The sequence below is a fragment of the Nuphar pumila genome, chromosome 13, assembly GCF_984573655.1.
Source record: "Nuphar pumila chromosome 13, dmNupPumi1.hap1.1, whole genome shotgun sequence".
Taxonomy (NCBI): domain Eukaryota; kingdom Viridiplantae; phylum Streptophyta; class Magnoliopsida; order Nymphaeales; family Nymphaeaceae; genus Nuphar; species Nuphar pumila.
Genome location: NC_143261.1, coordinates 73,391,290 through 73,406,406, shown reverse-complemented (window position 1 = coordinate 73,406,406; position 15,117 = coordinate 73,391,290). Strand labels below are relative to the sequence as shown.

The window sequence follows — 15,117 nt, the reverse complement described above, 5'->3', positions numbered from 1 at the left end:
TTCTAAAGTTTCATAATATGACACATGAGTTTTATACCACGATATTTTGTGCAATCTTATATATCACCCTTATTCTTATATAGAGGTACCAAAGTACTCTTCCTTCACTCATTAGGCATCTTATTTGTCCTTCAAATCTTGTTAAAAAGATTTGTCAACCATTCTAAACCTTTCTCTCCCAAGCATTTTCAAGCCTCGATAGGTATACCATCTGGGCCAACTGCCCTTCTTGATTTCATTTTCTTTAAAACCTTTGCAATTTCTTTCTTTTGAATCTTCCACATGAAGTCACGATTTATCTCATAAAAAGGAATGAAGAAGTCTCCAAGATCTTGAGCATGACTTTCATTAAATAGCTTATCAAAATAATCTTTCCATCTCTCCTTAATCTCCTCATCTTTGACTAAAACCCTTTGCATTTCATCTTTGATACATCTAACCATACCAAGATCCCTCAATTTTCTATCTCTCATCTTTGCAAGTCTATAAATATCCTTCTCCACCTCGTTGGTATCCAACTTGTCATAAACCTCCTTATATACCTTATTCCTTGCATTTTGAACTACTTTTTTAGCTTCCTTTTTTGCTATCATATACTTCTCCAAATTCTCATTATCACGACTCTTACTTAGATTTCTATAACACTTTCTTTTAACCTTAATATCTAATTTGACATCCTTGTTCCACCATAATGTATCCTTACCTAGCGGTGCACCTCCTTTAGACTCACCCAATACCTCCTTAGCCACCTTTCTCATGCCACCGCTATCTTATTCCACATTAATTCTGAATCCTCCTCGAGACACCAATCAACTTCCTTAACTACCTGTTGTACAAACATTCCTTGTTTGGCTCCTTTTAGTGCCCACCACTTAATTCTAGAATCTATCCTATGTCTATCCCTTTTGAGACATTGTCTAATTCTAAGATCTAAAATTAAGACTCTATGTTGTGTAGCTACACTTTCTCCCGGTATAACCTTACAATCGATGCAACAACCCCTATCTCTTTTTCTAAGTAGAAAAAAATCTATTTGACTCGTATTAACCCCAGCTTTAAATGTTACTAGGGGAGACTCTCTCTTCCTAAACCAAGTGTTTCGTAGGATCATATCATAGGACAAACCAAAATCTAAAATCCTTTCTCCACTTTCGTTTATTTCTCTTATACCATAGCCTCCATGGATACTCTCAAATCCATCCCTACGAATGTCTACATGCCCATTAAGGTCACCGCCGATGAAAAGCCTTTCTCCATAAGACATCCCTTGTACTACTCTATCTAAATCTTCCCAAAATTGATGCTTAATGGAATCATCTAAACCTACTTGAGGTGCATAAACACTAATAATATTAATAATATCCGTACATAATACTAATTTAATAAGTAAAATCCTATCATCCTTCCTACGGACCTCAACTACATTATCTATAAACTCACGACTCATAACAATCCCTACTCCATTCCTATTCCTATTTATTCTTGTATACCAAATCTTATATCCCCAAGGTTTTGTCACTTTTGCTTTCTCACCTACCCATTTGGTCTCTTGTAGACATAAAATATCAGTCTTTCTCCTACACATAACATCTACTAACTCTACCAACTTACCAGTTAAAGACCCTATGTTCCAAGTGGCTAACCTAATTTTATGGTCTTGGACTAACTTCTTTACCCCCACCCATCCAACAAAGTGAGGGAACCCTTGCCTATTTGACACCACACCCGGGTGTTAGTGTGACGCGTCGCTTCCGGGCGACGACCTAGCAACCCTTGCCCATTTATCATTGCCTTCGAGCCTATAGAGTACAACACGTCGCTCAGTAGAGAACGCCCCGACGGAATTCTCATATTGGTTCATATTCATAGGGTATGACTAAGTTTTTATGCTGATTGTCACAGGCCTACCGCAGCCCTCCTTTATCCAGACTTGTGACCGACAATGTATAACTAAACAGTTATCTAGGCTTGGGGCTGTCACAGGCCTACCACAACCCTCCTCCCCAAGTGTATAATATTATAAATTATTCCATTCGTTAAACAATCACCAACATTACAAATCGTCACAATATTTGTCTTCATAAGTAAACATCATTGTAAGATTTGGCAAACTTAAGTACAAATCAAGGTAACTTCATAAATACACATCGCTACTACTCTAAATGTATAAATCGTTGCTGCTTCAAACTTACAAATCAAGAGTTAACATCATCCCCCCTTTTCTGCATGGAGGACATTTTTGTCCTTTTCTGAAACAGATGTTTCACTTTTCTAGATGGAGGATCTCGAACTGGCGTTTTACTTTTCTAGATGGAGGATATTTTTGTCTTTTTCTTGAACCATCGTTTCATGGCGGGAATGGTGGGAAAGGGCACTTAAGTCTTTGCAACCGCACCAAACTTCCATGCTAAGTGATGCTGACACACACATAGATATGAGCCCCACGTGCTTATATACGTGACGCTTATTCAGACCCCCGAACACAGAACATTTGCTACAATGCATCTTTGGGGGGGGGGGGGGCATATAACCCGCTTTAAGATAAAGGGGTGTAATGTGAGAGAGAGAGGGGTTATATAGCCTTTCTCAACCCTTCACATTGCCCTCTTAAATTAATTTTAAAATTTTTAACTGACTTAAGGTTTTAATTTTATTTTTTTAACAACAAATCTATTTTACTTATATTTTAAATGTAACTTAAAATCTTAAATTCATTTTAACAATTTATCACATTTATTTTATATACACTCATATTATATATATATAGTGAGCAAGAAATACCGGTGGCTGATTCTTTCAAATATTTGGGATCTATCATTCAAAAGTATGGAGAAATTGATGGAGTTGTAAATCATAGGATAAAGGTTGGGTGGATGAAATGGAAGAGTGCAAGTGGAGTGTTGTGCGATCATAGAATGCCATTGCGGTTGAAGGAAAAGTTTTATAGGATGACTATTAGGCCCGCTTTACTATATAGTACAGAATGTTGGGCTGCCAAGAGACATCATATTCAAAAAATGAGTGTAGCTGAGATGCGTATGCTGAGATGGATGTGTGAGGATACAATAAAAGATAAGATTCGGAACGAGGAGATATGTAAGAAAGTAGGCGTTGCACCCATTGAAAATAAGATGAGAGAGAACCGTTTATGGTGGTTTGAACATATTCGATGAAGGCCTAATGATGCTCCAGTTAGAAGGATGGAGAAATGGGAAAATATATTAGTTAAAAAAGGTCGGGGTAGGCCTAGGAAGACATAGATGGAGGTGATAGAAAAGGATATGAATGCTTTAAACCTCACCGAGGACATGGCATTGGATAGAAATGAATGGAGGAGAAGGATTCATGTGGAAGACCCAGAATGATTTTCTTTGTTGGTTCATATCGCTGACCCCAATTGTTTTGGGATGAAGGCGTAGTTGTTGTTGTTGTTGTATATATATCTATGTAAATATATATGTATAATTATCAAAGAGAGATGGAAACGTCCCACCCTATTGGGTCATGTGTTAAATTTTAGATTCAAATGGATCTCATAAACTTCTCAGGTCCAATTTACTATAATTGGACTCTCGCATACATCAAATAAACTTTGCATTAGATCCATTTCTAAATGATCTTGATCCAAATAAAAATCATTAATTTAACCATTAAGGATCCAGATCCAATTATGCACTAACTCTATCTGAATCGAAACACGAATAAATTCTAACTCTAGATCCAAATACAATCTTGTTCTTATTGGGTCCAATTTCAAGCTTTGATCCTTTACAATATTTTGAATCTAAATAAATCTACCTAATTCACTGTTAATGATCCAATTTGGATCCAAATCTCCAATTCTACCTAAATGTTAAGTTCCATTTCAACTTATTTTCTTAATTAAATTTTCAGATGAATCAGTATTTTGGATCACCAAACCAATTGAGATCCAAATCAATCTAGGAGAATCCATATCTACATTCTCATTAGTTTATATCCTAATTGCATCAGATTCTAAATGAAATTTCATACTTAACTAAATCTCCTAATTAATTCCTAAATCAATTCCAACTCAAAATCACATCAAATTTTATTTAAATTATTTTCACATTCCAATCCAAATCCAAACAACCTTCCCAATTTATCAATCACACAAGGTAAAACACAAAAAATCATCTTTATTGATTTTTAAATAGTTGAGAAAAATTGTAGATATTACAGTCTCAGCCTCGCAAGGACTTACCTGGACTGCTGGCTTAAGAAGATCCTCTCCCTCAACCTATCAAACCCCTAGTAAGTCAACTTAACCTAAACTTTGAACCTAAAACTTCCCTAAACCTGTCACACCTAGCCAAAGCCTTGCATTTTATTGTTGTGAAGTCATAATCTGACACTAACTAGAACAAGTTTAACCCTCAATTTTTAACCATAAACCCTCCTACTTGTCTTTAACCAACCCACCAAAAATCGGGTTTAGGATCCAAATTAGTGAGGATAAATAAATTTGATACTGGTATCTATTTTCCCAAAACTTAGTCCAGACTCAAACCTGTCTCCCTTGATCCCATATTTTTATCTCCTTGAATAGGACGACTTGGAACCCCAAACTTTATTAGAACCTTTCCTTATCTGTCCCATAACTTCTACCAAATTTTTACATTTTTCATATTAGTATTATGTGATATATAATTTTTTCTCTCAAGGTCTGTTAGAACCTAACATAAATCCAGTCTCCATAAAATCCAAAAATTGCAATAATTATTTATCCTAAAATATAAGTCCTGAAATTCCAATTTTTTTACCGAAGCTAATTTAACATGTCCAAAAGTCCCTCCTAAATTTTCATCAATTTATCTATTATGAATTGGGAGAATTGAATTTTTTATTGAACCCTATCAAAAGCCAACTAAATTTGACCTTGTCTTTAACCTGCCCAACCTAGCCTAAAACTAGGTTTGAACCAAAACTAACCTAGTTGGCCCAAAAATGTAACACAAATGCACAACTGTCTTTCAGGCACATCATTGAGACCTCATTTGCAAATATGACAACCACTTCACCATCACAAGGCACATTGAGAACTTGGTGTGCAAGTTAGAATAACCATCAAATTTTGATGTGCATTCAGTCTTTCACTTGTCTAACCTGAAGTCGTTCCATGAAAATGATGAAGATCCACTACGAAACATACCTTAACATGCATTTATTCTACAACATACATCATTAACAACCAGCATAATGAGAAGAGAACCAAAAGTTATCCTCAACCACTCCAACAATTATATCGGCGAAGTAAAAAAGTACTTGGTGCGGTGGAAAAAGATTACCAGAGAATGAAGTAACATGGGAGAAAGCATCCAACATGAGGAAACATCACCAACTCGTGGAGGAGTACTATGCTCGATTGATACCAAGGATGACACCAACTTAGGCGGGGGAGCATGTTTAAGACCGCCAAGTTTTCACTTTGTTACTTGATGTAAATACCTCTTTGCTTTCTTCAAGTGTATTGTAAATGGACTTTGCCCCAAGATCTCTCGTGTATGGAGAGATACAAGACCGCTTTGTACATGCTTTCTTTGCTATAAGAAGTTATGTAGTCTTGCCTTCTTGCTCCCTATTTTCTCTCTCTTTGTGTGATTGTATGCATGCGTGTTTGTATCTCTAAGCCCACGCTCACACACCCACACACCCTCTGAGTGATTGTTTGCGCGCATTCATGGCACACTAAAAAGGCCTGCCCTGGTGTTGGAGAGTACTAGGACAAGTCATGAGGGCCTTCACTTTTAAGCCCATGACTGAAATAATGGTTAGGTTTACAGTTGGTTGAATCCCAAATGCATAGATTTCAGACACAAGCTATGTATGACAGTAAAGGATCCAAGAAGTGTACCCTCGTATCAACTACCAACATTAGGGATGCACAACGAGCCGAACTAGCTCAGCCAAGCTTGAGCTCGACCCATTTAAGCTCGGCTCGAACTCGTTCAAAAGAATAAATGAGTCAAGCTTGAACACAAGTCCATGCTCGGTATGCTCGGTGTGGATAAATGAGCCGAGTTTGATAAAGTCTTTAAACTCAATTAAGCTCCAAAAGCTTGCATAAGGTATATATAATATGTTTGCAAGGTAAACCCTAAAATTGTCGTTTTCTCAATGGGTAAGGCGTTAGTCACTTTCTTAAAAGGAGTTGAGTTCAAATTTCATGCCCTATCACTTTTTATGGCTAGAATAATCTTAGCGGGTTTTTAGTATATGTAAATTTTTTGGGTAACAATAAACACAACTCGTAGTCTAGTGTAATGGTGTGTCATTATTTGTGCACCGCTTGAGGAGATTGGGGTTTGAATTCCACGTTTGCTGGTAATATTGTTTTGGAACAATGGTAAAGCTCAGCTCGAGCTCGGAACTGAGCCGAGTTTGAACAATGTTATTCAAGCTTGGCTCTGAGCTCGAGTCAAGCTTGAATACAAGCATTTTAAAACAGGCCGAGTTTGAACACCTCAGCTTGGCTCGAACTCGGCTCTGGTGCATGCCTAACCAACATGGTTGTAGGAGTTCGAGCCCAAACCAGCGGTTCCATAGCATGTATGTGATATATACTATCACCACCTCATGTTTGACAAGTCCGAAGTGTGCGTGATCCCCCACTTTTTGACATATCTCGCGGTTCCCAAATGAAATTTGAATGTAACTGACAATCTAGGTCATCAACTGCTCTCACCCGAAGTGGTCTGCTTAGCTTAGCATTGCTTTTTTAAGAATAAAGTCCAGCCAATCTATCTGCTGCCAATGACCAACGAGCCCTAGAGTGGCAGCATGACCTCCTCTTGACTTTGTGGTTCGCTTGGAGGTGACGGTATCGCTATCCGCTGCTGTACTTTCTCACGGCTGTGCGATTCAGTGACTTGTGTGATGGCCTTACGCTGTCCTCCCTTTCTCTTCTTTCCCCTTTCTCCTTGGGGGATGCTACACACATTCAACACTTGACTTTGTTTTCCAGGAGGCCAAATGGGAAACAGAAAAGGGTCCAGTGTGTGTGCGCCTTTCGGTTGTTGTTGATGGGAATTCTCGTGGATGGTGTTGCTGCTGATGGCCCAATCTTGGACCATCGGTTCAGCTTTTTTGCTCAGTTTGATCGTCTCTAAGATTGGGTCTTGCGCGCGTGCGACGGCTCTCTTTGCCGGGTTCAAGGCTCGCTTCTTGCTCCGACCACTGTCGTCAACATGATCAAACAGATACTGTGTAGGTTGCCGCGGAAGCCATCAAAATCGTCGGACGGCAACGATTCCGGTGAAAGTGTAACTGCATCTCAGGGATCGCCTGCTGCGAATCTTGTTGGTGGCATCAATAATCTTATTAATTCGACGTCATCTTCGATTTCTAATCATTTGAAGCCCACTTCAGGTTCCGGCAGGTCGTCGAATTCGAGCTCGGCTACCACACGTAGTAATGGCTTGGTGAGTTCTGCAAAGTCTAGCCAAGGGAAGAAGAATGCGGGTGCGGGCACCGGGAATGCTAATGTTATCTTGGCTTCGTCGTCATCTTACGAAGCCCTGCCTAGTTTTAGGGACGTGCCCAGCTCCGAGAAGCAGAATCTGTTCATGAGAAAGCTGAGTATGTGTTGCGTGGTGTTCGATTTCACCGACCCCGCGAAGAATCTGAGGGAAAAAGATGTCAAGAGGCAGACATTGCTCGAGCTAGTCGATTACATAAGCTCGGTAAATGGCAGGTTTAGTGAGATTGCAATGCAGGAGATCACTAAGATGGTGGCGTGCAACTTGTTTAGGACCTTCCCTTCATCGAAGAATCACGAGAACAAGCTCCCGGAAACGCTCGATCCGGAAGAGGAGGAGCCTACGATGGATCCGGCGTGGCAGCACCTACAGATCGTGTATGAGTTCTTGCTGAGATTTATCGCCTCTACTGAGACAGATGCCAAGTTGGCGAAGAGGTACATCGATCATTCGTTTGTTTTGAGGGTACTCGATCTCTTCGACTCAGAAGACCCGAGGGAGAGGGACTACTTGAAGACCATCCTTCATCGTATCTATGGGAAGTTCATGGTGCATCGCCCGTTCATTCGGAAAGCAATCAACAACATCTTTTATCATTTTATTTTTGAAGCAGAAAAGCATAATGGGGTCGCCGAGTTGCTGGAGATCTTGGGGAGCATAATCAATGGCTTTGCCTTGCCATTGAAGGAGGAGCACAAGCTTTTTCTTGTTCACACTTTGATTCCATTGCACAAGCCCAAATGCGTCTCCATGTATCATCACCAGCTGTCCTATTGTGTAACGCAATTTGTGGAGAAGGACTTCAAGTTGGCTGACACTGTCATTCGAGGCCTGTTGAAGTACTGGCCGATCACAAATAGTTCGAAGGAGGTCATGTTCCTTGGGGAGCTGGAGGAAGTTCTGGAAGAGACTCAGGCAGCTGAATTCCAGCACTGCATGGTGCCGTTGTTCCGCCGGATTGGTTGTTGCTTGAATAGCTCCCACTTTCAGGTAATGGAGCTTCAGCGAGCATCTTGAAGAATATATAATTGGCTGTTATTGGTTATATGTTTATTCTTTCGTTTGATGCCATTTTTTGTGTTGATTATTTTACCTTCATCTACTTTTTGGAATGCATTGGCAGCGCAGTGTTTATCTCTGGTGTGTGGTTTGGCTTTCAACATGCTTCTTTTTTTAGCTGATTCTTTTCATATTCTTTCAGTCATTGATGACTGTATACTCATGCGAAGCTACATTATGATTCCATGAGTTAGTGTCCTTGAACCGGATGGTTGAGACAATATAGTAACATGGCCATGTCTGTTATACAGCTGCAGAAGTACTCAAATATTCAGTTAACAACATCATTTTGGTGGATAATCCACACAATTCTCTGGAATCTTTACTTTTGATGCATCTGATTTTCTTCTGATAGCATATCTCTCTTGTTAGCAAAGTCTAATTTCTCTGAAATGGCATGTCAATGTCTAGTATCCCATGATTCTTACTGAAGGTTCACTTACCTTTTTTTTTTTTTCATTTTACACCCCACGAGGTGATTTACAGAGGAAATGCTAATAACACAACCTATAAATTAATTAAAGAGTAATTTATACCAACCCTAAGGGAGGACAATTCATGAATAGGGGAGCCCACTTGGCTAGCTAGGCTCACCTAGGCTCCTTAGGGGTTGGTAATGCTTTGTAATTGGGTTTGGATCAACTAAGATGCAATCATGTAAGGGATTGGGTCAAACGTACTTGAGCGGATAATAAGGCAAGGAAAGGAGGGGTATAATGGTCACCTCATGTAGGCCATGGAGCCTATAAATATGGCCCACGCCTCTCATTTGTATGAATCTTTAATCATTAATAGAATTGACTCATTGAGTCTTGGCCTCTCTATATTGCTAGAGTGGAATGGCTCTGGTTAGGGCCTCTCTAGATAGAGATAGGCTCAAGTGCTAGATCCTTCTAGTGTTTGAGATTTCCCTACATCTCTTCACCCTTTCCCACACCTTCCCTAGCTATTCCTACTCATTTCCCTCTCATTTCTCCACCTTTTCATACCGTCTGATCCCCTACCTCAACCATTTTTCTCACTTAAACCTCCACTTTCCCACCTTTGCTTCCTAATTTTTCTACCTAAGGGGCTGGGCTGGTATCAGTAACAAGTCCTGATTCTCTCAAGCTTATCTCGTGCTTGGATTCAGAATCTAGTTTTTTTAAAAGCTTGTATGTGCGTGCGTGATCTGAATCTTTAGTGGCTGTATCGTGAAAAAGTAATAATCTTTTGTGCACAAAATCATTAAAGTATTCTTAGTGATGATATTGATGTAAAGAATTTTTCTGGGATCCAAAAATTGTTAGGGGCAAAAACCTTGGCAAACTTGTCTCAAGGGCTGTTGATTTGATGCACACAAAACACAGAAACATAGACACTATTATTAAGCTTCTAGGCTTTTATTTTAATATGTTTGCTTAGATCTTGATTAGGTGCCTAGGAAAAATAGAAGACGGTGGTATCCTTGTTGCCTTGGATGTTGAATCTCAAATTCTCAACTAGGTAAAGTTGGGTACTTTATATTTTGGACCCAAGATTTTCCTGTCCAAATGTTTGGACCCAATAAAGCTCTAAGAATGATGAAAGATTTTATTTGGCCAAGCCTTTGTAATGAAATAGTGATCTTCAAATATTACCACAAAAGTCCACCAAATAGATACACAAGAGGAAACTCACTATGGAGTCCACCCACAAAACCCACAAAACCCACAAAGGGGTATTCTCACAAAATCCACACAAGGGTCACACAAGAGATATAAAAATAAAAATACTTTATTAATATGAGAATGCAAGAATGCATACCTACAATGAGCAGAGTCATCCCTTTTATATACAACAACAGAGGCTCATAGAGCCGTTGGACTAGTTCCAATGAGTCTATGCCTTTCTAGTCAACACTATGTTGGCTAGGACAAAAAGAAGAAAAAGAATAAAAAAAATGTATTTACAAAAATATATGTACATAATATATATATATAAAATAGGTTTATAGATATTTTCTACATATACACATATATATGGTATATACATATGTTATATATATACATTTTAACACTCCCCCTCAAACTTATGATATGATAACTGAAAGTTTGCCTAAGAGAAAGTGAAAACGAGGAGCAACGAGAGGTTTGGTGAAGAAGTCTACCAATTGGTACTCGGATGTAACATATGGTAGATCAATAGTGCCATTAGATACTCCTCTCAAACTTAGTGACAATCCATTTCGATGTCTTTGGTGCGCTCATGAAAGGTTCGGTTGCTGACAATGTAGATGAAACTTTTGTTGTCACAACACAGTCGTGAAGCTCCTGATATCTGAACTCCCATGTTGACCAACAATCTTCTAAGCCAGACTACCTCCATCGTTGTTGTAGCCATGACCCAGTATTAAGCTTCAGTTGAGGAGAAAAAAACTTTTTGTTGCTTGCATCACTATAAAATTAGACATTCACCTAAGAAAATACAAAAACCCGTGGTTGATTGTTTGTTGTTAGGATTATCTCCTCATTCAACATCAATATAGGCAGTTAAATCCAAGATAGATGAAGTAGACAAAATTCTTTGATAGATAGAATGCTTAATATATCTAATACAACAACAACAACAACAACTACGCCTTCATCCCAAAACAATTGGGGTCAGCGATATGAACCAAAAAAAAGAAATTCATTTTGGGTCTTCCACATGAATCCTTTTCCTCCAATCATTTCTATCCAATGTCATGTCCTCGGTGAGGTTCAAAGCATTCATATCCTTTCCTATCATCTCCATCCAAGTCTTCCTAGGCCTACCCCGACCTCTTTTAACTAATATATTTTCCCATTTCTCCAACCTTCTAACTGGAGCATCATTAGGCCTTCGCTGAATATGTCCAAACCACCGTAAACGATTCTCTCGCATCTTATTTTCAATAGGTGCAACACCTACCTTCTTACGTATCTCCTCGTTCCGAATCTTATCTTTTATTGTATTTCCACACATCCATCTAAGCATCCGCATCTCAGCTACACTCATTTTTTGAATATGATGTCTCTTGGCAGCCTAACATTCCGTACCATATAGTAAAGCGGGCCTAATAGTCGTCCTATAAAACTTTCCCTTCAACCGCAATGGAATTCTACGATCGCACAGCACTCCAGTTGCACTTTTCCATTTCATCCACCCAACCTTTATCCTATGATTTACATCTCCATCAATTTCTCCATACTTTTGAATGATGAATCCCAAATATTTGAAATAATCATTCACCGGTATTTCTTGCTCACCAAGCTTCACTACACTCCCATCACTACTTCGTTGCTTACTAAACCGACATTCCATATATTCAGTCTTACTCTTACTCAACTTAAAACCTCTAACTTCCAATGTCTGTCTCCATAATTCTAACTTAGCTTAATATATCTAATAATGCATAAAATAACTCTCATATGAACAAAAGTAGGAGCATGTTGAAATTGACTAGCTGTGTGTACAACATGTGCTATATCAGGTCTAGTGATTGAGAGATAAAAAAAGCTTCGATTAGTTGTCTGTAACGTGTAGGATATGCAAGTGGTTCCCCAACATCAATTCTCATTTTGACATTGACAATCTCTGAAGGGGGAATGCAAACCTACCCACTAGAAAATCTACCAAACCTACCCACTAAGATTATCGAATTTTTGGTGTTTTTCGAAATTTTGACCTTACATATATGATTTATGCGCTTGTTTTTATAGGAATCAGTTCTTGGCGCATTTATTTCGATGCATGGATAGGTTTTTATAAGGTTTAAAAAATGAACAGCGTAAAATTTTGATAAATTTTTTAGGCTCCAAATACCATTTTTTCCATCCAAAATGCATGATCCAAGTGTCAATTGCTATTAAATCAATCATGCTGAACACATCCGTAAGGTAAAATTTTTGAAAAAACACCAGAAATTTGATAAAATATTTCTTAGTGGGTAGGTTTTCATTTCTCATCTCTAGAGTATCAACTTTTTTGTCATCTGTGATACCAGACCTGAAAACATCTAAGGCAAACTTAGACCGAGACAATAAATAACCTCTAGAAGAGTAAGCAACTTCAATCCCTAAGAAATATTTTAAAAATCCTAAATTAGTCATTTCAAAATGATTTTTGAGAAATTTTTTAATGTTGTTGAGAAGCGGTCACCGTAGCATTAAGGGTAGTTATTATTTAATAGTAAAGGGTATTATTGTACATGCTTTATTTTCTGTCTCTATTTAAGTGAGATTAGACCTAATGAGAAAACACGATTCCTCCTCTCTCTCTCTCTCTCTCTTTTATGGTTTTCTCAAAACCCTAGCCGACTTCAACATGGTATCAGAGCAAGATGTAGCTCTGGGCGTCTAATTTGATCGACCCACATGTAGATAGGGTCCAACGTGTACAACGATCTGAAGCCAGCATATACAGCAATCTGAAGCCAGCGTGTACAATGATCTGAAGCCACTCCAGCAGGAACACAGATCGGGTGGAGCCGTGTATAGCGACTACAACGTCTACAACGATCACTGTGTGCGTAGGAGCAGGGAGACTCCAATTTTTTTTCTCTTTAAATCTGAAGTCAGACCCAAACTGCAGTCTGGATCATGTTCTCTTTATGGTGACCAGACTGATTTGGATCTGACTTCAGATCATGTCACTGGTGGCCCATGCAGGTTGTGTGGACGTCGAAGAGGCCTGCAACTTCCGTCATGATGCAGTCGTGGTATGCAGGTTGTCGATTTTTTTTTTGCGCGTGGTCATGGTATGCATCTTGTCGCAGATTTTTTAAAAGGTGGATGGTTCAGGTAAAGTCTAATTTAAGTTAGATATTCAAGTTTCGGATCTGAACAACGTATTACAGTTGTTATCCTCTGTATATCAGATTTTATCAGTGTGATTAAAATCTGGTAGAGTCTGTTTCATAGTTGGTAGTTGGTGTGCACGTCAGATCCGAGTTTTCATTAGTTGGTAGTTGCGTGTGGTTGTATTTCTATGGCTGAAATGCAGAAGTCCGACATGAAGACCAAAACAATGGTTGATTATAAAGCCTTTGCAAACCCATTTTCATATAGATCATGTATAAAGTTGGATGAGACTAACTATGCTAGATGGTCTCGTACGTTCATGATGTCTGTTTCAGGGCATCGTAGAAAACATATTTTGTTGGAAAATGAGCCTAAAGACAAAACTGGAAAGTATGTTACATGGGAAGAGGACAATGATATTGTCATGTCTTGGATTATGAATAGTGTGCAACCTCACATAGCCGACAAGCTTATTTATTACACCTCTGCAAAACAAATGTGGGATAATTTGCAAGATACTTATTCTCAAGAAACTAATGTAAGTCGTATTCTTCAAGTAGAGCAGGAGATCTATAAATTTCTGCAAGGAGAGCAAACTCTAGCCCAATACTATGCTTATGTGAAAGCAACTTTTGAGAGACTAAATGCACATAGACCATTATGTTGTGACAAATAGAAACCACACCAGGAGCATACCATGGTCGCACGGTTTCTGACTGGCTTGTCAGCTGAATTCTCAGTTGCCAAAGTTCAGATGTTGACAGGCTCAGATGTTCCCACTCTTGCTAAGGCATATAATCGACTGAGCAAACTTGCCATGTCCCTTCCTTCATCTCAATTGGAATCACAAACCTCTGCTCTGACTATTTCCTATGGCCGAGGCTGAGGTTTTATTCCTAATTCTCGAGGTCGTGGATGTGGTCGAGGCACGGGAGGACGAGGCAAGCTCCAGTGTACCTACTGCGAGAGATTTGGGCATTTAGAAGATAGATGCTTTGACAAGAATGGACGACCTCCCGCATCTCCAGCTAAAGTTGTTCCTACAGCTTAAGTTGCCAAACTCGAGTCACCCACTGTTCCTCCTAGTGATTCGGTTACACTCACTCGTGCTGAGTATGATGATTTGTTGGCATATCTTCCGTCTAGTTCCCCGTGGCTGATGTTGCATGCTCTGCAGGTGATGAATTATCTTGCCAAGGTAGTAGGTGGATTATTGATTCAGGGGCATCTAGACATTTGTGTGGAAATGCCTGTGATTTTTCAAATTTGGATTGTGTTGCTAATCATAAAAAAGGTTGTTCTTGCCGATGGAAGTTCCTCTCTCATTGTTGGTCAGAGAAATATCTCCATCTCTCCTACTCTTCAGTTATCAAATGTTCTTCATGCCCCTTCATTCCCTTAAAATTTGTTATCCGTTAGTCGTGTTACAAAAGAATTGAATTGTAGAGTAATATTTGATCCTGTTTGTTGCACTTTTCAGGACTTGCTGACGGGGAAGACAATTGGTGGAGGCTACGAGGAAGGTGGAGTCTATTATCTACATCAATCGGTTGGATCTGTTCATTCGACACTTGAGTCCTCCTCTAGTCCACTGCTTTGGCATCATCGTCTTGGTCATCTCTCGTTGCTTAAATTGCGTAGAGTTATTCCTCATATCTTGCCGTCCACTACTCTAATGTGTGAAGCATGTCAACTTGGGAAGCATCATAGGAGTTCATTTCTGTCTAGTCAGAGTCCTTCAAGTCACAATCTGTTTGATCTTCTTCATGTTGATGTTT

At 39.1% G+C, this 15,117-nt stretch overlaps 1 protein-coding gene across 1 annotated transcript in view; it reads left to right on the top strand.

The window, feature by feature from the left end:
* The first annotated feature begins 6,820 nt into the window (after positions 1–6,820).
* The window catches only part of LOC149818707 (serine/threonine protein phosphatase 2A 59 kDa regulatory subunit B' gamma isoform-like), a 130,928-nt gene continuing 122,631 nt past the window's right edge, over positions 6,821–15,117 (top strand). The window contains exon 1 of the mRNA XM_089985862.1: positions 6,821–8,489. Coding sequence (XP_089841988.1) covers positions 7,209–8,489 — 1,281 coding nt within the window. The 5' untranslated portion in view covers positions 6,821–7,208. The remainder of the gene's footprint in view (positions 8,490–15,117) is intronic.